General features: G+C 42.6%; 1 protein-coding gene across 3 annotated transcripts in view; it reads right to left on the bottom strand.

Annotated features, from left to right (window-relative positions):
• Positions 1-6,019: 6,019 nt before the first annotated feature.
• SLC37A3 (solute carrier family 37 member 3) overlaps positions 6,020-25,066 on the bottom strand; it is a 46,971-nt gene continuing 27,924 nt past the window's right edge. For 2 of the 3 annotated variants that reach the window (XM_036428660.2, XM_036428665.2), the window contains exons 7-15: positions 20,613-20,709; positions 18,644-18,728; positions 17,558-17,736; positions 15,210-15,351; positions 13,618-13,719; positions 12,982-13,029; positions 11,564-11,715; positions 9,239-9,304; positions 6,020-7,303 (exon numbers count right to left, since the gene is read on the bottom strand). In XM_036428660.2, coding sequence (XP_036284553.1) covers positions 7,211-7,303; positions 9,239-9,304; positions 11,564-11,715; positions 12,982-13,029; positions 13,618-13,719; positions 15,210-15,351; positions 17,558-17,736; positions 18,644-18,728; positions 20,613-20,709 — 964 coding nt within the window. In that variant the 3' untranslated portion in view covers positions 6,020-7,210. The remainder of the gene's footprint in view (positions 7,304-9,238; positions 9,305-11,563; positions 11,716-12,981; positions 13,030-13,617; positions 13,720-15,209; positions 15,352-17,557; positions 17,737-18,643; positions 18,729-20,612; positions 20,710-25,066) is intronic. The other variant, XM_045577460.1, reaches the window with a different exon arrangement.

The raw sequence follows: 25,066 nt of genomic DNA on the forward strand, positions 1-25,066 counted from the left end.
AGGGAAACATAAATGTTGACCTAAAATCTTATAAATTAGAATCACCATGATCCTACAGCATCAAATGAGCTGGTTACACAGACTGTGCCAAAGCCATACTGCAGATGGGTGTGTGTGTGTGTGTGTGTGTGTGTGTGTGTGTGTGTGTGTGTTGGGCAGGGACCAGGGGTGGGGCAGTATACTTGGGTGAAGGGGTGGGCAGCTTTGGTCTTGTTTTAACTTCGTGAGGAAGCTATCCTTCAGTCATGACCCGGGCTTGTTTCTCCAAAGTCCTGTTAAGTGACAATCTGGGTGATCATGCAGCACTTATACTCCCTCCAAGGACTTGTTCACAGAATCATCTTCTATGCGGACCCAACTAGGGCGAACAATGATCAGACTATTTCATGACCATAGTCCCTGCTGCTTCCCCTCCCAGCTCCTCACTCCTGGCTCCACAGGGGTGGTTCTTTATTTGATAAGCCCTTGAACATCTTCATCCCATGAAACAAAGGCATGTCATGTATGCTATTCATTAGGTACAATTTTTTAATGGAAGTCAAGTGCAAAACTTTTTGATTCATGAAACTTCCTAGGGTGAGGCTAGGAAAGCAAAGAAAACGCTAAGTAAATCAGCAAATGCGTGCGCGTGTGCGCGCACACACACGCACACACACACACACACACCCACACACAAAACCTAGGCCTATGGAATCCTGATGTCACTCTGTAGGGCATGATAATAACTATTCAATAAGGGGAAGGCCTTTGAAGTCCTCAGATGAAAGGTTTTACCTAAATACAATTATCCCATTAAAATCCACAACATTCCCATCACACAGGGTGGCCCTTTTATGAGCATTTCGCTGATGATAGTTATGAGATGACAACTTCCTTGTGGTAAAGGGGGTTTAAAATAGTCTCAAGTGATTTTGCTACTTCTTATCTAATTTCTAAAAGGGCATACGGAAAAAAAATTGTTTCTTTAATCAGCGGGCAACAGCAGGCAGTAAAAAGCTGACTAATGGCATCTGAGAGCCTCATTCGAAGCGAATGAAACATCCATTAGAAGGATGGGGAAGAGCGGGATCTTGGTAACAAGGAACCAGTCACACTCGGCAAAGGTGGGACCCGCCCTGTCCTGGGCCCGGGAGGAAGGAAGAGATTGCACAGTGCACTCCTCCTGAGCTTCAAACAGAAGGGCCAGGAAAAAGAGGGAAGAAGTGTTTTCTAAAAAGCAAACCTGGAGCAGAAGGCACTGCAGAGACGCGAAGGTGTGGGTGCAGGGCGGCTCTGACAGGCTCCGGGGGCACTCGGTCAAGCAGCAGGTGCGGGGCTGGGGGCAGCTGACCTGCAAATCCTCACAGGGCCAGGCAGGCCTGATCGTCCTCCTGGAAACCGGCCCTCAGAAAAGAGGAGAGCAGTGGCACAGCTGAGAGCTTGGAAGTAAACCTAGGATAAGATTAAGTTCAATGAGACGAGGCCGCATGGCATAAGGGGAAAAAGCACTGGCGTTAAATCGAAAGGCCTGGGTTGTGACTCAGTCCTTGTTCTGTCACTTGTCAGATTGTGTGACCCTGGGCAGACCACTTAACCTCTCTGAGCCTGTTCTCACACACCAGGAACAGAACCAGCTGCCCTGCCTGCCTTACAAAGACGTGGTGGGATGGAGTAGTGAATGGGATGGCGTTTTAAGAGAGGTGTGTGCACCCTAACTGGTTTGGCTCAGTGGATAGAGCCTGCGTACTGAGGGGTCCCAGGTTCGATGCCAGTCAAGAGCATGTGCCTTGGTTTTCGGGCACATCTCCAGTAGGAGATATGCAGGAGGAAGCTGATTGATGTTTCTCTCCCATCAATGTTTCTAACTCTCTGTCCCTCTCCCTTCCTCTCTGTAAAAAAAAAAAATCAATAAAATGTTTATTAAAGAGAGAGAGAGAGGTGTGTGCATATGGAAGATCCCACCACTGGTGCTCAGGTACAGAATTCTTTCTCAAGTATTAGGCTTGAGATATACGTACACATATACATGTGTGTGCATATATTGTACCTATATGCTGAAGTGGTACTTGTATACATAGTTACATAACATGTATAAGATGTAGTCACATGAGTTACCTATAATAATACACAGGCATATAAAATAATTTAAGTGATTTGTATCATCGAATATATAAACAGCTGAGTTTCACATTTAATCTGATTTACTCTGGATATATGCTGAAACGTGGTCACCAGAAATGCTCAGAGACTTTCAGGAAAAGCACAAGGAAGATGACCCTGAAGCCAAAGGTCCCGAGGCCACGTGAGGAGGTAAGCCTGCTGTCTTGATGAAAGAGCTACTGCGTCCTTGGAAGTGGAACTGACTCTTGGATGCTCACAACTTAACTGAGGAATGACAACGTCCCCAGAAACAACCCGAGAACGAAATAAGGCAGTAAAATCAATCAGCCTGGGGCAGACTGTGTGTTCTACCTGGAACGGCTCTGAGACCGTGCAGTGCGTACAAAGACAGCAGCCTGAACCGCGGACAGCGGGATAACGGGGCCATTTGCTGCATCAAGGCGGCTGTGTCCTGTGTTATGCAAGACAAAGGGTCATCTGTAGAGTCAAGGAGTCACAGCCTGCTTTTCCCACCCTCCACTCTCTCCATTTTTCACCTTTTCCAGCAATGATCAACATTTATTCAGGATCTACCAGACAAGGAACTAGGGGCTGGAGAAAGAGAGCAACGAGGTCCCTGGGGAGTTAGATATAAAAATAGGTAAGCAAGAAACAGCTAAGCACCAAACAAGTAATGTTGCTACTGCTACCAACGCAAGGTGAGACCGCGGAGGCCACGAGGGGAGGAAAACCTGCTGTCCTGATGAAACGGCTAAGGGAGGGTTAATAAGGCTGGCTGGGAAAGGTTTCTTGGATTAGATGGAGCTTGGCCACGCCTTGAAGGAAAATTAAGATTCAGAAAGCTGAGCATTAAAAGGGGGTATCACAGACACGAAGGTGTGCACCAAAATGTGAATATAATTGCACTACTTGACCATATACTTAAAATGATTAAGATGGTAAATTTTATGTATATTTTACCACAATTAACTTTTTTCCTATTTTTTAAAAAACAGGTGCTTTCTAAAAAAAAATAATAATAAAATAAAATAAAATAAAGATAAGATATGCCCATCTGGTGTGGCTCGATGGATGGAGTGTCATTGGACCAAGAAGTCTCGAGTTACATTCCTGCTCAGTACACAAGCCCAAGTTGTGGGCTCAATTCTCAGTAGGAAGCATGCAGGAGGCAGCTGATTGATGTGTCTCTCTCATCGATGTTTCTCTCCCCCCCTCTCCCTTCCTCTCTGAAGTCAGTATTTGTTGTTGTTGTTGTTGTTGTTAAATAAAAATAAAGACAAGATATGACAACAAGCTGCCATTGGTAGCAAGTAATAAGCTGGCTGGTCTGATTCTGTAGCGGGCTGTGTAGCAGCAATGGGAAATTCAGTGAAGTCGATGGAAACTAGATGACAAGCCTTATGCCAGCTGGTATTTAACAAGCGGACGCCATACCTCTCTTTAGTGGTCTCTTCCTATTTAGCAGAGCTAATGGCAGATTTTGACAACAGCTCAACACAAAAGTTGGTGACACCTACTATAAGAAGGAAACTAGCATAGGGTGAGCAGAGAAGAGAACCCAGTAAAAGGGAGGACGTAAGAAGGTTCAATAAAAGTCAAAGGGGGAAAGTCCAGTGTCAAGTACAAGAACAGAATTAAGATAAGGAAATGTCCAGGAAAGATCTCTAGCCCAGCTAGTGTGGCTCAGAGGTTGAGCACTGATCTATGAATCAGAAGGTCATGGTTCAATTCCAGGTCAGGGCACATACCCAGGTTGTGGGTTTGGTCCCCAGTGGAGGGTGTGCAGGAGGCAGCCAATCAATGATTCTAATCATTGATGTTTCTATCTCTTTCTTCCTCTCCCTTCCTCTCCAAAATACATATACACACACACACACACAAACGGTCTTAAAAAAAATGTCTCTAAATTCTATGACCTTCAGATGCAGTTTGTCAGTCTGTGGGATGATGAAATAAGATTAAGGATAAGGTGTCCAAATTGATGAGCAAAGAGAAGTGCGGTTGATAATTATGTCAGAAGATCAGGCAGCCGAAACTGGTTTGGCTCAGTGGATAGAGTGTCGGCCTGCAGACTAAAGGGTCCCGGGTTCAATTCCGGTCAAGGGCATGTACCTTGGTTGTGGGCACATCCCCGGTAGGGGGTGTGCAAGAGGCATCTGGTCGATGTTTCTCTCTCATCGATGTTTCTAACTGTCTCTCTCCCTTCCTCTCTGTAAGAAGATCAATAAAATATATTAAAAAAATAAAGATAGGCAGAAGCCAGTACATCCCGGGTGAAACAGTCTAGTTAGTTACCTAGTCAAGGAGGAAGGTAGTAGTACAGCCAGAAAGGCAGCAGACACCAGCTCAAAGGATTTGGTGGTGAGAAGATAAACAGGACGTGAGTCAGAAGAATTAGTAGAGATAAGAGAAGGCTACATCAGTCATTTATGTGGGAGGCAAGTATGACTTCTGGAGGTTTTAAAGGAGAAGGGAAGGAACAGATGGGAGCATCTTGCATCCTTCATCCCCCAGACGGAGGGATGCAGACACCTCTTGCATGAATGTTCACTGTGGGACTCAGGTCTTCCAAGAAGCAGGAAGGCACTGAATAAGCAGGAAGGGAGAGGGACCTTTCTTCCTCTGAAACTACATGGAAGGAGAATATGTAGAACACGAAAAGGCAGGCCAGAGCATGTTACTTCAACCTAGTGAACTCTGTCAGTGAAGAATGCATTTCCATTTCTGAATCAGCCTCACTCTTCGTGGCAAAACAGTAAGAAAGGGAAAGTACCTCTTGGGAGTTCTTTAACACTAATCCTTACATAGATGGTCAGAACTAGAACAATAAGGAAATATATCCATGGTGCAACGTATAATGATGTTCAGTGCTGGACAGATATTTGTAATTTCATTTCAGATGTGTCTAAGTTTATACTGGTTAGAAAAGAACAGCTGATGTTGGGATAGAAAGGTGTGACCATACCAGGAGAGGCGGAGGGGACGCCAGGGGGTAAGATGGAAGACTACCAGATTTTGGGAGAAACTGCTTTTGTTGAGGAAGTGAGCAACGATATAAAAGAGGCCACAGCATGTGCCATCAGTGACAACATTGAGCAGCACAGCAAAGCGGGTTAGTGCACCACAAGTGCAGTGGAACAAACTTGAAGCCAACTCACCAGCTGAGAAAACCATTTTAATACATTGTAGCCATGCAACTACAGAGGGAGCAGGATTCCACACACACGTTCTTGCTTCTGAAGAACGGCTCTGCTGCCAGCAGCTGCACTGGGTGATGGCGATGTGTGCTGCACTGCAAGTGCCCTTGATCTGACCTCCTCATCTGCAGGGCTCTTCCTCTTCTTGTCCCAACATCTCTCATCCATCTTCTAGCCACCCGCCGGAAACTCAATGAACACCTTCCCCACTCTCTGTTTTTGGTGGCACACTCCCAAAATGCAGAGGAAAACCCAAATGGCTGCACTGTTCCGATCAGCACACCTCAGCCAGAGGACTCGTGCACCTGAGGCGGTCAGAGGCCTAGACTGCCACCTGTCTCCACGTGAATTGCTCTAACAACCCCAATCTGCCCGTGGGAAACTTTGCTACTCTCTGAAGTGATTCAACCGCATGAATTTTCCATATTCTCCCAGTAAAATTCCAGGAAGAGGGTAAAAAATCAGAATGTGGCTCATCTAGACAATATTCTTAAGTTACAACCAGGCAACTCATCGAAACACAGCAGCACCTCACCCAAGAGGAAGAGCATAACACTGGGCTGGCCCCGCACCCAGAGGGGAGAAACTGTACGGTCTGCCGGCACGGTAGGACCGGTGAATGGTCACGAGGGAACACTCAATAGCAGGAAATCATAAGGCATGAGTCACATCCTAAAACATGGAGCTCAGAGTATAAATTTAAATAACAAGATGGACAGACATTTATTATAAAAGTCAGTTTATTTTCCCTTCCTGTGTTTCATACTTTCCCTTTTTGTCAGTAATGAGCAATTAACTGATTGGAAATCTGCTTGATTAAATAACATAAAGTTCACAAACATACCACATTTTGGAGTATAAAGCAGGAGGCTGAAAAATATTCCCTAACCCAAAGCAAATTAGGCAGGCCTCAAAATTGCACATTTCCCCCTAGTTTGCTTACATAATTTAGAATATTTATCCAATATTATGCCTTAAAATATTGATAATCAGTTTAGAATTCACGCCTTGAAGATGGATACTCCACAAACTTCTAAAGGATATGTAAGTCCCCTCAGGCCCTAGTGGTCCCTTAGTGTGATTCCATGTCACACGCTACCGCATACTAGGAGAAAGGTCCTTCCCTTCTCTCTCATGCTAGGCTCCTGCCAAGGCTACTCAAGGCAGCCGGCTGTGACAGAGGTCAGTCCTCTGAAAACAGGGCTGAGCAGATTAGCTTCCTTGTGGATCCAACAGCAAACCTGGGCTTGAGTATTTGCTGTGGGTGACTCAAGTTCACAACTGATACACCTTATGGTCCTTGAAAGGGTGACGCAATACTGCCAGGAGCCAGAGCTAGTTCTGAATGAAGGTGGAGAACAAGTGGACAGCAATGTGGAGACAGCCTGCTTCTGCACGTAGCATGATTTTTCCCACCGAGGTTAATAAAGGCATTCTCGGTCCAAGGCAGGCTTATTCTGGATCCAGCTGGAGCACCTTCTCAGGATTTGAGACTTCGAAGATGAGCTACCCTCTGCAAACTCATTTCCAAAGCAAAATGCAACGAGCTTTTCTGTTCACGGAGCCCGACTCTGCTAGAAACCAGGCACGGCTGCCTGTGGTCACTCAGCGTCCCAGGCTGGAGAACAAAGGTCCATGTCCAATGTAGCCTTTAAGGTGAAAGGGCCCAACGGAGGTCCACAGGCCACGTGAACATCCATGGGACAACAATAAAACAATCAGCAATCATTCCTGTAGTGTAGAAACAGCCCACCTCGCTCTGGTCAGCATCGCAAGAGGCTGACACTGGTGAAAGAGGCTTGGCCATCTGAGGTTATTTTGGAGCTCTTAAGACAAACCCAAAATGGGATGAATTAAAAGGAATTAAGAGTCCTAATGTGTCTCCTATTATTCTTGTTCCTCTGGGGCACCAGTCATTCACTTAGTATGCGAACTTGTCGTCTTTGCATAAGAGAGCGCATTTCCCTCACTATTAATGGCGAAATAAATACAATTGTACAACTTGTCTGTAAAGAGAAGAAGAGCATTAAATGTGCAGTAACAATTTAATTACTTCTGTTAAAGCATCATGTTTTTAACATAATGGCTTTGAAAAATTACATTCATTCTGACTTCATACAAAGATAAATCTAAACTTCAATGAATTAAAAAAATAACTTTGAGCCGAAACTGGTTTGGCTCAGTAGATAGAGCCTCGGCCTGTGGACTGAAGGGTTCCAGGTTCGATTCTGGTCAAGGGCATGTACTTTGGTTGCGGGTACATCCCCAGTGGGGGATGTGCAGGAGGCAACTGGTCGATGTTTCTCTCTCACCGATGTTTCTAGCTCTCTATCCCTCTCTCTTCCTCTCTGTAAAATAATCAATAAAATATATTTAAATAAATAATAACTTTGAAAATTACAGTTAATATTTAAAATACTTAATTTACATTATAGTCTCCAAATAAAAGAACTAAGGTACACAAGTTAAATAATTTGTGACAGGTGGGACAGAAAATGGATACTGGGGCTCAGATTTTAAAAAATGTTTATTGTCTTGTCTATGTGGCTCCGTGGTTGAGCGTCAACTTATGAACCGAGAGGTCACAATCCAATTCCCGGTTAGGGCATATGCCTGGGTTGCAGGAGGCAACTGATCAGAGATTCTCTCTCATTACTGATGTTTCCATCTCTCTCTCCCTCTCCCTTCCTCCCTGAAATCAATAAAAAGATTTTTAAAATGTATTTCTTATAATAGATCCAGTTTTTTTCTATTAGAATTCCTAGTATGATCATAGCAATAAGTTCATCAGCAGACACTGCCCTCTACTTAGCATGGGTGTCAGAAGTGGACAGAGTTCCATAACCATAGTCTCTGGAAGCTAGAAGGCAGCTGGGCAGAAGGAAGCATCCTCTGTGACAGCAGAGAACATAAGCCTTCTGGCGGCACCAGGGAACTCCAGTGCTGAACTCCCCCGACTCCCGGGACAAGACTGCGGTGTCTGGACTTGGGCCGGCGGAGGCTGCCTTCAATTAGGATGCCCTAGATTTAGGGACAGCAAACTGAATGCATCCCCTGGCAGACGAAGCTGTCACAGACTCTCTCACGCAGACCTGTCTTGACCACTGTCTCACCAATAATGGGACAGACTATATCACATGCGTATTCAACAGAAAACAATATTTCAAAAGCACAGGCCTTATTCTGTATTGGCTATTTCCCAGACAGTATAAGATTCCAGCCAAGGAGGCCTAAGGCACAACAGATATTTTTTCAAAGACTCGGGTTCTTTTTAGAATCCACACGACACAGTGCTAACCACAGCTTCTTCTTTTTTTTTCTTCTTTTTTTAAAAATATATTTTATTGATTTTATACAGAGAGAGAGAGAGAGAGAGAGAGAGAGAGAGAGAGAGAGTTAGAAACATCGATGAGAAAGAGTATCAATCAGCTGCCTCTTGCACACCCCCTACTGGGGATGTCCCGCAACCAAGGTACATGCCCTTGACCGGAATTGAACCCGGGACCCTTCAGTCCCCAAGCCGACGCTCTATCCACTGAGCCAAACCGGTTTCGGCCACAGCTTCTTTTTTAACCCTCTGTGGCTTTGTGCCCCCCACTGTAATTTCCCTCAGAATTCCCTAATTATATTCAGCCGCCGGAGAGCACCCTGGAAAAGCACACCGATTAATGATTGGTGAAACTTTAAGTAAGTTGCTTGTCATTTTTTCTGGTTTTACAAATGACAATACTCATTAGAATCAGGTCAAAGGCAAACTAAAGAAAGGCCCTTTCCTGCCTTGAGAAAAGAATGTCTTTTAGACTGACAAAATCTTAATTTTTACAAAAGAGTTTTAAAAGCAATCAGCACTTTTTCTGGCTTAAGAAGTGATTTAAGTAGATGCTTTGAAGTAAATCAGTAAAAAAACTTACTAGTTCAAAAAAAGGGGAGCACACACTTACCATGAGAATGAAAAAGTAGAAAACCCACATCCATCCGAGGTTGTCCTGGATCAAAGACACTAAATACTAAAACGGAGATAAAGAAATTTTTGTATTATCCTTCATAAATTAATAAAATCAAGTAGCTGTAGTATTTAAACATGGCTCTTCTAGAAAATAAGGAGGGGTTAGGCTTTGCATAGTGTTTTGCAGTTTACAAAGCCCTTTCACACGCATGCTCCTGTGTGAGCTGCACTAACGGCTTCACTCTGTAAGCTCCAGAGTCCAGAACTGCACCACAGAAGACATGCGTTCAGAGCTTTCTCTCCATTCCCTTCACTATGAGAGAGGAAGATGAGCATCCTCAAGTCACTTCCATTTAATCGTTCTTTGGTATTATAATTGGTGTTTTCAAAAATGCTTTGTCTTCTAAGTGTATCACTCACTTTACAATTATGCTATTTGCTCATGGGATTACTGTACCTTTAATATTTTACAGCATATTCTTTTAATTTACTTTCAATTAATAAAAAGGATCTGGGAGCATTTAATCCCTTTACTTTTTTTTATTATGGTAAAATATATAACATAAAATTTGCTATTTTAACCATTTTTTGGTGTACGACTTAGTGGCATCAAATACATTCACAATGTTGTATAACTATCACCACCATTTGTTTCCAAAATTTTTCAGCACCCCAAACAGAACCTCTGTACCCATTAAGCAGTAAATCCTCATCACCCCTTTTCCTCAGTCCCTGGTAACCTCTAATGTGCTTTCTGCCTGTGAATTTGCCTATTCTGGATATTTCAGGTTAAGTGGAATCACATAGTATTTACCCTTTGTGTCTGGCTTATTTCACTTAGAATACTGTTTTTAAGGTTCAACCATGTTGTACTACCTATGAGAACCTCATTCCTTTTTGTGGCTGAATAATACCCTATTATGTAGATACTAGAAGCCCAATGTACAAATTGTGTGCAAGGGGCTCAGTGGCTTGCCTTGGCCCTCACAGCCTCGGCTTCATCCAGAAGGTCATCCAGTCATTTGGCTGTCTGGTCTAATTAGCATATTATGCTTTTATTATTATAGACTAGAGGGCCAGTGCACAAAAGTTCGTGCACTGGAGGCAGGTCCCTCAGCCCAGCCTGCCCCTTCTCACAGTCCAGGATTCCTCAGGGGGTGTCCTACTGACCTCTGCAGGAGGCGACCAGGTTTATCAGTGGAAGGAGCCACCTCCATCACTACACTGCTGCTGCCACTGCTGGCCACAGCGGCTGCAAGGTTTTGCAGCCACCAGAGCTCACAGCTAACTGAGCCCACAGCTGCCATGAGCCTCGGGCCTCATAGCCACTGTGGCTTTGTCCAGATGGATGTCCAGAAGATGTCCACCCTAATTAGCATATTACCCTTTTGTTAGTATAGATACCACAATCACCTATTGGTCAACACTTGAGTTGTTTCCACCTTTTGACTACTATAAATAGTGCTGCAATGAACGTTGGCATACGAATATCTGAGACCTTGTTTTCAATTCATTGAAATTCCACTCCTAGGGATATATTCCTCAAAGTGGAATTGCTGGGCCATACAGTAATCCGAATGTTTAACTTTTTTAGAACAACCACTTTTCTATAACAGCTTTAACATTTTACATTTTCACCATCAATGTATATAAAAACTCCAATTTCTCCATGTCTTCATCAATAGTTGTTATTTTGTTGCATTTTTTTTAAAATTACACCTATCTTAATAGGTATGAAGTGGTAGCTCACTCTGCTTTTTATCTGCATTTCCCTAATGACTTAGAATGTTGTAGGAAGCAGAGACAGTGACTCAGAGCAGCTGCAGATCACTGGCCACTTCTGGAGGGGATGGACCCATCTAATGAACATGTGTACATGTGTGTTCGGTAGGGTTTACACGTCAGGTGGGGAATAATGAGAAGCATGTGTCTCATGGCCTCCTTGGAGTGCCACGTTCAGGCTAGAAAACAGGGGGTAGCAGGCTGGGGCTGAAGGATCTATCTGATGAGGTGTGAGCTTATTTCCAGGAAGAATCTGGAAGTGAAAGTGGAAAAAAGCAACTAAAAATGTAGAGGCCCTTTCCAGATGGACCTTAGAAAGGACTCAACCCAGCTCCCACTACAGCTGGCCCTTCGAGAGGACTCAACCCCAGGCTCCAGGTACAGCTGGCCCTTACAGAGGACCAAACCTCCAGGCTCCCAGCACATCACACTACAGCATAAGAGTGCCACCTACTGTGGCCCAGCGGGCAGTTACATATTCTTCCACCGGTTGAAGGACTACTTAACACTCCATTTCGACCCCTCTCCTCTCACTTACCTGGCCCACCGCAGCTCCAATGCTCCCAGTTCCGTCAACAATTCCTGTGACAGTCGCCAAAGCCTCGCTGCTGCCTTGGAGGAGCTCTTGGCGACCCAAGTCAGCAGAAATTGCAGAGCTGATCATATTAGAAGGTCCGCCAATAAAAAATCCTGAGGTCATACACAGAGAGGTTCTTACTAAAACACTATTCATAACTCCATTAGGAATCTAGTGAATAAGGCAAACACTTATCCTCCAATTTTGTTCATTATGTTGGAGAGAAACAAAACAAACAAAAAAAGGGAAAAATAACCAGTAAAAATAAAAACTCTCCCAGGTAGTACCATCTTCAAATTAATTCCCATCCACTTTTCTGAAATCCCTTCTTGAATTACGTGACACACTAGTATATTTTATAGAAACCAAACATATAAAAAATATAGTGAACACACAGTCCTTCTAATCCTGTGAATTGTACTATGATTAACAACTAGTTGTACTAGCTTGTCAAGTTCTGAAATAGTAGAGGTGGGTCACAGAACATTTGATTACCAAAGTCAACCAAACATAATAAAAAAGGAGAGAGAAGAGAAAAAGCTATTTAAACGGTGCAGGTGGTTCTATCTGCTCTGCTCTCAGGGCAGCGGTCCAAGGACCACGCAGGAGCTGGCCCGTGTGAATGCCTTACCGCGGCTGCAATCAGCTCCGTGAGCCTCGGATGGCATGAGCAGCTCTCACTATGCTGAGCACAATCTAAAGTTTAAAAATAAGGAACTTTTCGCTGAGACCGGTTTGGCTCAATGGATAGAGCGTCGGCTTGGGGACTGAAGGTTCCCGGGTTCGATTCCGGTCAAGGGCATGTACCTTGGTTGCGGGCATATCCCCAGTAGGGGGTGTGCAAGAGGCAGCTAATCGATGACTCTCTCTCTCATCGATGTTTCTAACTCCCTATCTCTTTCCTTTCCCTACAAAATCAATAAAATATATTTTAAAAAAATAAAAATAAATAAAAATAAAGAACTTTTCTATAACACAGCCCCTAATTGCACTCAATTATTTCATCTGGGGCTGAAGTGAAGAAATACTGACCAATTCCAACACAGGAGGAAGAACTAGCTATACTGGGCTTTTTGAAAGCTGGTGAATTGGTTCCCAAGGTGGCAGCTTCCTAGACCGCGTACAGAAGTGATGTGAGAAGCTGGGGCAGCGATCAAAACTGTTACGTCACCTCGGTCCAAAGGTGATCCTGTAACTGAAGGACTGAGGAGGTCACAGAACAGCAGAGAAACAGAATCTGCTGTGTCTGTCTTTCCTTTCACCATTTGACTTCTCTGTAATTAAGGTTTTAGTGTAACTCAAACTAAGAGAAATCGTTCCCTTTTTCCCTTCTTACTTAGAGAGGAAATACAACAGTGAAATGGAGCCAGATGACATACCTGTGACCGCCATCAGAAGTGCATTAATGGACTTGTTGTTTGGCGAGCCTGTGAGGAGAGACATGCTAACTTTAAAAGCGCATCCCGTGAGCCTCCACGGGACAGTCCACAAAGGCCTGGGTCTCTGTGACCTCGCAGATCACACCCAGACACAACAAAGGGATACGACTCTTTCATGGCCTCTTCCAACTTTTATTTGTGACGTCTGTCTCTAGCTGGTGCTCAAGCTAATGAGACTTCTAAAAGCTACAGAAAAACCCTGCTCCAATCTCAGCAGCATCTTAGGGGATATATACCAAACTCACTAATTACCATCTTTCCTCTTTTGAAACCTTTTCCCTTTTATTGTTTTATTGGCTCTAATGCTGTTCCTCTGGAGCCTACCCTCAGACAAAGCATATACACTCCCAAGCAACCTTTTAAACAAACCAACAAAGCAGTAGAGATGCCAGTTTCCTCCCCGACACACATAAAACTGGGTGATGATACTTCCACCAGGTATTCACAGGACAACAGAAGGGTCTCTAGCATGCCTTTGTGGCTGGGCTCTAGGGTCTCCCCTGGGCTGGTCATGGATTCAAGGCAAATGCCTTCGTCCTAAGAGATCGGGACATTTAATTGCAAGGGAATACTCACGACTGTATCCAACTAGGGATCCGATTGCCAGAAGCAGACTCAGAGCTAAAACGGGTGCTCTCTTCTGTAACACGTCAGAGATGAAGCCTTGCAGAGTTCCACCTTTAGGCACAAAGAGTGCATTCCAATGAAAACCATCTATAATTTAGCTCGGTTACCTGAAAAGGGCTCATCAGGTACCCTCCGCCCGCTATCCAGAGCCTAACACCGGTCTATCCAGAGAGGTGGCTGATTCTCCTAAGTTTCCTCCATAATTTCCTTTCCGGAAGATTACTCATGGTGGCTGACAGGGACAGGGCACCACAAATCAAGACACCAAAATAAGGAAAAAGGCAAAATCACCAAAGCCACCAACTGTCCCTTGTTTTCTCTTCTCTAACCAGTTGTGAAGGTTTTTCCCGATTCTTTTTGTTTTTTATGTAAAAGATGATTAAGGACCATGCCTCATAGGCTATTAGTAGCAGCCAATAAATATTCACTACAATTAAATGCAGCAATCATGGCTTAAAATAACTACCAGGTCCTGATGTTTAAAAGGAGGTGACATGTTGCCCTGGCCAGGTGGCTCAGTTGGTTGGAGCATCATCCCATGTACCAAAAGGTTTGCCAGTTCGATTCCTGATCAGGGCGCATACCTACACTGCATGTACAGAAGGCAGCTAATCAATGTGCTACGCCAATGTTTCTCTTTCTCTCTCCCTCTCCTGCTACTCTACCTGCCCCCATCTCTCTCTTTTTTCCCCCTCCCTTCCAGTTTCCCTCCTTTTCTCCCTTCCCCTCTCTCTGGGATCAGTGAGTGTATCCTCTGGCAAATATTAAAATAAATAAATAAAAATAAAAAGATGGATATGAATGCGTCAAGCAACACATTTGCATTGAGATACAGTCCCATGTTAAGTTCTAGGCGCTAAGGGACATCTGGTACATCTTCATCAGATAGCAGAACAAAGAAGGATTGTCAGGTCTAAAGGCGGCAACCTCACCTTTGACTCGGGATCTCAGAAGAGGGCAAACAAGTTCAAATACAACGGCAGTATATCACCTAAGGCTATGCCAGGGGCTTTCATGGGCCCAGGGCAGTTCAGTCTTACCACCATTCTAAATGTAAACATTGCAGAAAGGATGTTAAGGCTTTGTCATAGCCATTGAAGTCACACCCACCAAAATGCATTCAGAACGCCTGTCTTAAAGTTGCTTACTTCCTTGTTTATACTCCTAGCTATAATGAAAAGTCATTACTAAAATCTGTACAAAGCAGCAACAAAATATTCACAGATCTCAATCCCTGCTATTATTCCCACCTCTATGATCTGACAATCTAGACACTAATTAATGTGTATAGCTAAGACCTAAGACTTACCAAAAGTGTATGCAAGAGCTACATTACAAGAGGTCACAGAGGGAAACCCCAAGACAAGAGAACAGATCCATCAACAAAGGTCTGAGAGAGAGAGCCCCATAAATCATAGGCTGGGTCTTTATACAAACTTTTTTTTAAGAGTTTGGCTGTTTAATGGTAGGACAGTTTAGGAAAAATGGCTGTAGAATAAGTAATAAAACTACTATAGAAAAAGATGCATCACAGGCATTACCTATAATCCCTCCAACATCGTACCAAATGGACAGCTTGTCAGCTTCGGCCTCCTTCCACCCAAAGTTGTTACTCAGGTAAAAGGGCAACCAGAAGAAGAAGGAGTAATTCACTAACTTCAGGCAGGCATACGCAAGTGAGTACTGCAAGAAACACATGCAACTATCAGTGAGGAACAAGCAGCACAGCAGGGCCACAATTCCTAATGTCATTAAACAGCAAAATAAAATGGCAAAGTTTAGGACAGATAGCCTTACTGTAAAATTAAACTTTTCTACAAATTCTTATTGGCCTGACTTTACCTAGTCTCCCTCTTCTCTTTATCCCCATTAACTTCTAGAAAGGCATTTACAGCAGGCCTTTGGAACAGAAAACACAGATGACCACCTCCTAATCCTCCTTTTTTTTCCTCCTTTCAGTTCTCTGGTAGAAGCAAACCAGTGTTTTGAACCTGTAAGGCAGGGCACATACTCCTATTTCTTTATTTAGACAAAGACTAAAAGTATTCATGCCACCGACTAACATTAACCATAGCAAATAAACCTAGTAAACATCACAGCTTCTATTGCAAGCAACCAAACTATTTTGGTTCTTCTATTTCCTGCAAAGTTAATATTATGAACCATGGGGAATAGTTTCGAGGTCTAAGAAAAGCATCAACATTACAACTACTTTCACATTATAGTTTCCAAAAGCTTTACATTCCCACATCCAGTGGAAAAGCAAACAATATCTTAAAAAAAAAAAAAAGAGTATCTTTAGTGAGTCAAAAAGAAAGGAGCTTGATTGTCATGGGCCTTGTGGTTCTACTTTGAGGAATAATAGGTGCAGCTGCCTCATGATGGCAGTGGTGCTAAGACTCCTATATTCAACACATTATTACCAGGAAATCCTGACATTTAGCATCAAAGGAAAAAGGGGAGGAACAGAGAGACTGACTTCAAAGGGTGTCTGGCTAGTATATTCTTTTCCCTGGAGCTGCCACTTATTCCCTAGGTATCACTTGTTTTAAAACAGCTTCCCTGGCCGGGCCACCGCCACCCCCTAAAGAGCCAAGTCCCAGTCATGAGTGCATTTTGTCCAGACAGCCTGTTACAGAGACAAAGGAATTATAATAGGTTAACTAGATTTCCTTTACATCCCTATCCATGTCAGGGAAAAACAGCTTGGGAAATACAAAGGAATAGCGAAAGATTCCATATTTAATCACAACAAAATGTTAAGGCCTGTCTCAGAAATTAATTACTATTTTAATAACTAGTTAAAAATGCTAATCTTTAACCTAAGAACAGGACTAAAGGAACTTGCATGAACCTTATACATCATCTTTTTAAGAATCATGGGGACTTTCATTTTAATTTATACTTAACAACCCGTTTGCAAATGTCAGTTCTCTAACTGAGCTTGGGGCATAGGCAGAAGGGAACTGATAAGCATGAAATATGACAACCTACAGACTCAATCTAGCTCAGGGGCTACATTCAGGAAGCACCACTGAGCAATTAAGTAAGAGCCAGTGCATGTTCACAATGCCATAACCCATTCTAGACCCAGGGAGGACTGCTGTGCTCCACAGGAAGGGGAACTGAGACACAAGGTTGGGCTGAGTGACTTACCCCAGGCCTCACAGACAGTTAGTGGGTAAGCTGGAAACATAACCTAGGCCTCTTAACTTCCACTCCCGTGCTAGAGCGCCCGAAACATCAAGACAGAAAAACTGCAGCAGAAGGGATTTAGTTTAGACGTTAGAAAATTCTCCTGACTGTAAAGGTTGTGGAAACACTGGAATGCATTACCAAGAAATACTGTGGAGTATTCTGCTCTGGGCCTTTTCATTAAAGGGCAAACAATTGTTTCTTCCTAGAATAAGAGTATCAGCAAATAGGGCCGATTTAACGACCCATTCAAAACCCCCCTTGGTTGACATATTAATATAATTTTATAATACCGCTACAGGACATAAAGTATATACAATATTTAAAAATACCAACTTTGCCTTCTTACTCAAATGCTAGGTCAGGGTCAGCAAGCTAGGGCTCAGGGCCAACTCTGGCATGCCCATTCATTCATTTCTTTTGTTCTGGAGTTAAGTAGTTGCAGCAGAGACTGTGTGGACCCTACAAGCTAAAAACATTACTCTCTCGGCCTCTGCATAATGTCAGAAAAAATTTCCAGTGTTGTCATTATAAAAATAAGTTGAGGGGCATTATCCAATAGTCCTATGAATGCATTTCTAAAATAAAGTATCCAAGAGAATCTAAATACTTAGCGATGTTTTGTCCCAGGCAGAGGTCATCTCCAGCTATAATAGCTCACTGGCTGTGGCAAGGAGATTTGAATGGTCCTTACCGGGATAACTCCAGGAAGGCAACAAGCCTGATAAAAGCTTATTGCCTTGACTTGAGTGATGGTACTGCCTTCTTGGATGGAATAATAAGGCTCATATTCATCTTCATTTTCAGCATCATTGATTAATGGTCTGTGCGAGTCTTCTTCGACGTTTTCTTCTGCCTCAATACCTGGGAGACCTAAAACCACAGTAACAGCAACATTTACAGAGTGCCTCCTAGGTGCCTGGCGTTGTGCTAAGTGCTTTGCATGTATCATTACTTATGGTAGGGGTGTCGAACTCAATCAGAGAAGGGACCAAAATCTAAAATCCAGCCTAAATCGCGGGCCGAATGGTTTACTGAACAGTCATAAACTGTCATTGTGATGGAAACGCAGCGGAGTGCAGTGATGACAGCGTGGTGCGGGCCACATTGCAAGGCCTGGTGGGACGGATTTGGCCCGCGGGCCTTGTGTTTGACACATGTGACTTATGGGGTCAACATTATTTTATTTGCACTTTATAAAAGAAGCAACAAGGTTCACAGGCCAAGGTCAACTAAGGTCAATTAAGATCAACATCACAACAAACTTTGGATTCTAATTCTACTTTATCTGGCTTCAAAGCAATGTGTTCTCAACTAAATCAGGCTAGCTCTCTCATATACAAAAGGAAATCAATTACATACTATTAAGCTGATGTGTCTCTTTACTAATATTCAAAGGATAGAATCGTACATGTGTTTGCTTCTGTGGTTTCACTTATACAAATTCTGTATTTAACAAGAGGTAAATACCACACTAAATTATTTTTATAAAATCTGCCTCAAGAAGTGAAATTAGAAACACATCCATGCTAACTTCTAACCAGTGTCTCAATTATAAAACTCATTTGCAAATGAGTGTTCCCTATATCTGTAGTAGGTGAGCCTCACTCCCCTCAAACAGGTGCAGCGATGGTGGGCTTAGGTGGACCAAGACACAACAGCAATGCTGCTCCTTTAACCCACTGAAAGGAGCTCACAGTTCTAGGAAAAGAGACTAACTGTCCTGGCCTCAGATTTCTCTTCACCCATAAAAGTAACAGAAGCGACAGCTTGTCCTCACCAATTTCTTCAGGTGACACCAGGAGTCCAAAGAGAATGACGATCCCACCAGCAAACTGCACAGCCGCTGTCACCAGGAAGGCGTACTGGAGGAAAGAGGACAGATGCTCCTTACATGTCTGGGACATTCATCAGAGACATGTGTGCAAGGGGGGGGGGGAAGGGGGAATGGGACGGGAAGGATGGGACACTGGGAAGAAAATGAGTGCTCAGTGCTTAGCCTATGCATGCACTGAGCTATGATTTACTTGTTTTTTTCCTTTCATTTTCCCAATGACTCTATGAGGCTCAGAGAGGATAATTAAGGTCCCCTGAACACTGAGTGATACAATTGTGAATCAGGACTAACTCCAAAAATCTTATTCTTTGCATTGCACATGGATGAGAGAGAGTCATCCATCAGCTGCCTCTTGCACACCCCCTACTGGGGATATGCCTGCAACCAAGGTACATGCCCTTCACTGGAATCGAACTCGGGTCTCTTCAGTCCCCAAGCCAACGCTCTATCCATTGAGCCAAACCGGTTTCGGCTGGAGATTGCTTTAGAAACATACAAGCCAATACAAATATGTACTCTTGACTTCTTCCTCCATTTTACACAAATGGCGTCATTCAATACACACAGTTTAGCAGAAACCGGTTTGGCTCAATGGTAGAGCGTCAGTCTGTTGACTGAAAGGTCAATGTTTCTCTCTCATTGACGTTTCTAGCTCTCTATCTCTCTCCCTTCCTCCCTGTAAAAAATCAATAAAACTTTTCTTTTCTTTTTTTAAATACACACAGTTTAGCATCCCTGCTTTTTACACTTAATAGACACCACTGAGATAGTTCCCTATCGGCACAGAGAGAGCTTTGCAACCCTATTTCACAGCTGCACGGCATTCCACTGAACAGGTGTATCCCGGGGTAACTATTTCCCTTTTGGGTGACATTCGGTACCAACGTTTTGCTGTGACACACAACACTGAAGTAAGTAACCTTGTCGTATATCCCTGCGCCTGCTGAAGCATACGCACCTGCGGGGTTCATTCCTGGGGCTGGAGAGCACCTCCTCGGGCAGAGCAGCTGCAGCTTTGACAGACTGCCCCATACTGACCCCAAGGGGAGTTGTTCAGTTTGCCAACTGCAATGCCTGTTTTTCCACATCCTCATAAACACAAGGTATTATGACACTTTTGGAATTTGCCAACCTAATAAACATTCAGTGCAGTTTCTTTAATTTGCATTTCTCCTCAGACTACTACCTAGCTCCACAAAGGGCAAAGAGTTTTAGGCCAATATCCATTCTCTACTGCCTAGAGGCCCTTACAGGAGCTTAATTAATATTAATGAAATAAAGTTGTAAGTGAAGTGGAATTTCTTTTCATATGTTTATAAGGTGTTCCTATTCCCTTTTTACCAACGAGACGTTCAAATCCTTTACCTTTTTTTCTGTGTTGTCGGTCTTTTTCTTACCAATCTGCAGGTGGTTTTTTTATATTAGGAAGATCGGCTCTTTATCTTTAATGAGCTGTAAATACCTTTTCCTGATTATATGTCTTTAGACTTGGGTATTCTTCAGGAATAATGCTGCTATATGTTTCCATTTGTCAAGTTTTCTTTTTATAATTTTTTAAAATATATTTTTATTGGTTTCAGAGAGGAAGGGAGAGGGAGAAAGGGATAAAAACCATCAGTGATGAGAGAGAATCATTGATCAATTGCCTCCTGCAAACCCCCTATTGGGGATTCAGCCCACAAACGAGGCATGTGCCCTGATCTGGAATCCAACTGTGATCTCCTGGTGCATGGGTCAACATTCAACCACTCAGCCACTCTGGCTGTGCAAATTTGTTCACTTTTATCACAAGCCTTGTCTTACCCAGACAAAGCTCAATGTGATTTTAAATGGCCATGGTATTATTTCCTAAAAAAAAAAAAAAAAAAACCACATTTACTTCCTTGAGAAAAAGCTAGAAAGAAATACCTACCTCATAACCATACTGCAGAACTGAAGAGGCCAGGCATGCTCCCAAAATGTTGCCCACCGAAGCACAGGCACTCCAGAGACCAAAAACAACACCTCGGCTAAGATGGAGACAGCAGAACACAGAATAAGAAGGGATTTGATTCAAGGTTCAAATACAAAATTGCCAAAACAAAGAAGGTTCACACACAGAGAATCAACAATCTATTTTTAAATTTTTTTAAGTACACCCACATGACAAAACATCACATCTCTTTTAACTCTGTGACTTTATTATACTAAAGCTTAATATAATAAACTTTGGGGCTCATTGAAAGAAACTATTCAGAAATTTCAAAAAAACAAGCTACAGCCGAAACCTGTTTGGCTCAGTGGATAGAGAGTCAGCCTGCAGACTGAAAGGTCCCAGGTTTGATTACGGTCAAGGGCATGTACCTTGGTTGCGGGCACATCCCCAGTAGGGGGTGTGCAAGAGGCAGCTGATCAATGATTCTCTCTCATAGATGTTTCTAACTCTCTATCCCTTTCTCTTCCTCTCTGTAAAAAATCAATAAAATATATTATTAAAAAAAAAAAAAAAAAAAGACAAGCTACAGACTGGAAGAGAAAATCTTATATATTACGGATAAGATTTGTATCTGATATATAAAGAACCCACAAAACTCAATAATATGAAAACAAGACAATGCAATAAAATGTTAAAGAGTATGAATCTTCAATCATCTCAAAAAAAAATTTTTGAGAAGGGACAAAAGATTGTAATAGATACTTTACATATAAAAAATATTATGTAAATAGTCAACAGCCCTAGCTGGTTTGGTTCAGCAGATAGAGTGTAGGCCTGCAGACTGAAAGGTCCCAGGTTCAATCCCAGTCAAGGGCACATGCCCAGGCTGCAGGCTCAATCTCCAGTAGGGGGTGTGCAGGAGGCAGCCAATCGATGATTTTCTCTCATCATTGATGTTTTTCTCTCTCTCTCTCCCTCTTTGTTCCTCTCCTAGTGGAGATATATATATAAAGATACTCAACATCAGAGATTAGGGAAATGCAAATTAAAACCATAATGAGGCATTACTATTCAGTTACAGAATAGCTAAAATGAAAAAGACTGCGCATACCAAGTGTTGGCAAAGATATACAGTAACTAGAACACTTTACACTCTGCTGGTAGAAATGTAAAATGGTACAATCATATGGAAGAGACTACCAATTTCTTAAAAAGGTATAAAATACCTATCGTGCCCTCACTGGTTTGGCTCAGTGGATAGAGCGTCAACCTGCGGATTCAAGGGCATGTACCTTGGCTGCGGGCACATCTCCAGAAGGGGGTATGTATGAGACAGCTGATCAATGTTTCTCTCTCATTGATGTGTCTAACTCTCTATCCCTCTCCTTTCCTCTCTGTAAAAAAATCAATAAAATTTATAAAAATAACTATAGTATGATCCAGCCAATCTATTCAAGGTATTTATCCAAGGGAAATGAAAGCATTTGTCCATACAAGAATTTGTACACAAATGTTCACAGTGGCTTTTTTTTTTTTTTAATATATTTTTTATTGATTTTATACAGAGAGGAAAGGAGAGAGATAGAGAGCTAGAAACATCGATGAGAGAGAGTCATTGATCAGCTGCCTCTTGCACACCCCCCACTGGGGATATGCCCGCAACCAAGGTACATGCCCTTGACCAGAATCGAACCCGGGACCCTCCAGTCCCCAAGCTGACGCTCTATCCACTGAGCCAAACCAGTCCCAGCCACAGTGGCTTTATTTATGATAGCCAAAAACCATCAGCAGGTGGACAGATCACCAAACTGTGGTACAATGGATTACTATTCAGCTATGAAAAGGAATGGACTATCAATATATGCAACACGAATGAATCTCAATTAATTATTGTGAGTGAAGGAAGACAAACAAGAAAGAGTACACAGTGTGTGACTCCATTTATACACAATTTTAGAAAATCCTAATTAACCTAGTGACAGAAAGCAGATCAGTAGTTGCCTGGAGATGGCAGTGGGGGGTGGAGGATGGGGGTTGGGGCGGAGGAATTACCAAGGAGCACAAGGAAACTTTTGGGGGGAGGGGGTGGACTGTCCATTATTTTAACTGTGATGATGGTTTTATGGGTGTATTCTTGCCAAAACTCATCAAATAATACATTTTAAACACATGCAACTTATTGTACAACTCAATAAAGCCATTTTTAAAAGATGGATGGGGAGAGGAAGAATCTGGTAGAAGGAAACTAACTTTTACACACGTCTTGGAGAAAAACGAATTAACTCTGAACATAGCCACTGGCAGAAAGGCTGGTGGGGAAAAAAAGGATTAAAAAGTTCATTTTTTAAAAGGTCACATTTGCATTTTATCTATTTGATACATATTAATAACACAGATTAGATTATCTATCGCCTTAAACATTTTTATAATCTCATCTCATGAACAGGAAACCACACTGTGAAAAATAAAGGCTGTTCACAAGTAGGAGGCTGCTACCTCCAGCTGTTAAGTAAGTTACAGCGAAGGCTCAGTGTTCTCAACTGGGAGAGCCTGTGCTCTGCAAAGACTGAGGGTAGTGATGTACAGGAGCGGGCTCGGTGCTGCACACGAATGTATGTGACTAACTCTCACCCTGACAACCAGAAAGGGCCTGACTCATCCAATGGCCTCCATAGATCACTGCATTCAGTTGAGCTCCAACTTTTTTCCTTTGGAAATAACTTGATCCAGGTGATCTCTATGCTCCTCCCTCATGCTAAAATACCCAATCCTCTTAAATATTAAGATCTGTCAAGAGTGTTCTGGAGGAAAGAGTAAGAAGGCCAGACAAACTGCTGTCCAAAGACATGCTTTTACATGTCATAGTCTTATTAGCACCTTGTGATTTCTTATTATGTTTCATAGAAAAAGTCACTGTGTCTCAAGCAGTGCTCTGTCAATTTCACTAATGTTACTTGTTTAAATATTTTTTTATTTATTTTTTATTGATTTTTTACAGAGAGGAAGGGAGAGAGACAGAGAGCTAGAAACGTCGATGAGAGAGAAACATCGACCAGCTGCCCCCTGCACTCCCCCTACCGGGGATGTGCCCGCAACCAATGTACATGCCCCCGACCGGAATCGAACCTGGGACCTCCCAGTCCGCAGACCGACGCTCTACCACTGAGCCAAACCGGCTTTGGCAATGTTACTTGTTTAAAAAACAAATGATCTTACTTTCAAAAAGAAACTGTGAGGACTTGTTTGAATTTTTGTTTCCTTGTAACTGATCCAAAAAAAAGTAAGGAAATAATCAGCCTGCCCAGTCACTGCTATCAAACACCCAGTGTCATCCAATTTATAAAAACTCAGATAAAAATTACCTCAAACTGATAGATGTCAAAGTAATTATCTTTAGTTGATAGGATTTCAGGTGGCTTTGTTTTTATTTCTCTTTGCTCATTTATATTATCCAGTCTGTCTACAATAAACAAGTAGCATCTATATAATTTTCAAAAATTATAAATGAAAAAAAATTACCTTAAAAATCTTAATAACAAAAAATAGCACATGAACAGACAGCATCATCCACTCCAAAAGAAAATGAAAGTATGACAGGAAGAACAGAGCTTCTCAAAATCAATTCTGTTAAACCAGTGATGCTAGTTAGAAACAGAAATTACCAGCACTCTGAAATATAATCAGAGCATTCTCATTAAGTGGTCCTTATTCTGACCACAGACATTTTATAGGTGAACTTTCACAACGTTACAGCCAGCGAGCATCCCCTTCTGTGAAACCGGGGAAGCTGGAAACGGAGAGGCCAGGTCAGAGCATGCGCAGGTCACTGAGCTGGTGGACAATGTCTGATGCACAACTGGCCCTGACATAAAAGTTTAAACAACCAGAAAAGATAGAGCCACCGATAAGATAAATATGTATCTCACTACACAAATACTTACTTATAAAAATTATAGGAATTCAAATTAATAATTTCCTGAAATTGGAGTGTCACATAGAATGGCATACAACAAAGCCAAGTCTTGGGATGTCTGAACTTATTCCCATCCTATAAGCTAAGCGTGGCTCTTCTTCCTGGTGGCCTAGAAGATACTTTAGCGGGTGCCTATCCTCACATCCTTGGCCCACACCACACACACAAACTCAAACACAATCTAATAATTACTTAAAGGTGTAGGGGAAAATTCACCCAAGTTTGGCATTCTCCATTGCATCTTATTAGAGCCTTTGCTACGTGACCTTAGGCAAGTCCCATGGACCAGTTTGGCCTCGGTTTCCTTATATTTAATGGAAGAAGGCTAACGAAGAACACTAAGTCTCAAAAAAGGGAAAGAAAGGCAAACCCACAGGAAGATCCTGATGGGACTGCACCTGGGATATTTATGCTCTCTCAAGGGAAGATTAAAGAAAAAATGAGACATGCTGCCTTAGCCACACTCAAACTCTTACTA

Source organism: Pipistrellus kuhlii, unplaced genomic scaffold (assembly GCF_014108245.1).
Source record: "Pipistrellus kuhlii isolate mPipKuh1 unplaced genomic scaffold, mPipKuh1.p scaffold_m20_p_10, whole genome shotgun sequence".
Classification (NCBI taxonomy): domain Eukaryota; kingdom Metazoa; phylum Chordata; class Mammalia; order Chiroptera; family Vespertilionidae; genus Pipistrellus; species Pipistrellus kuhlii.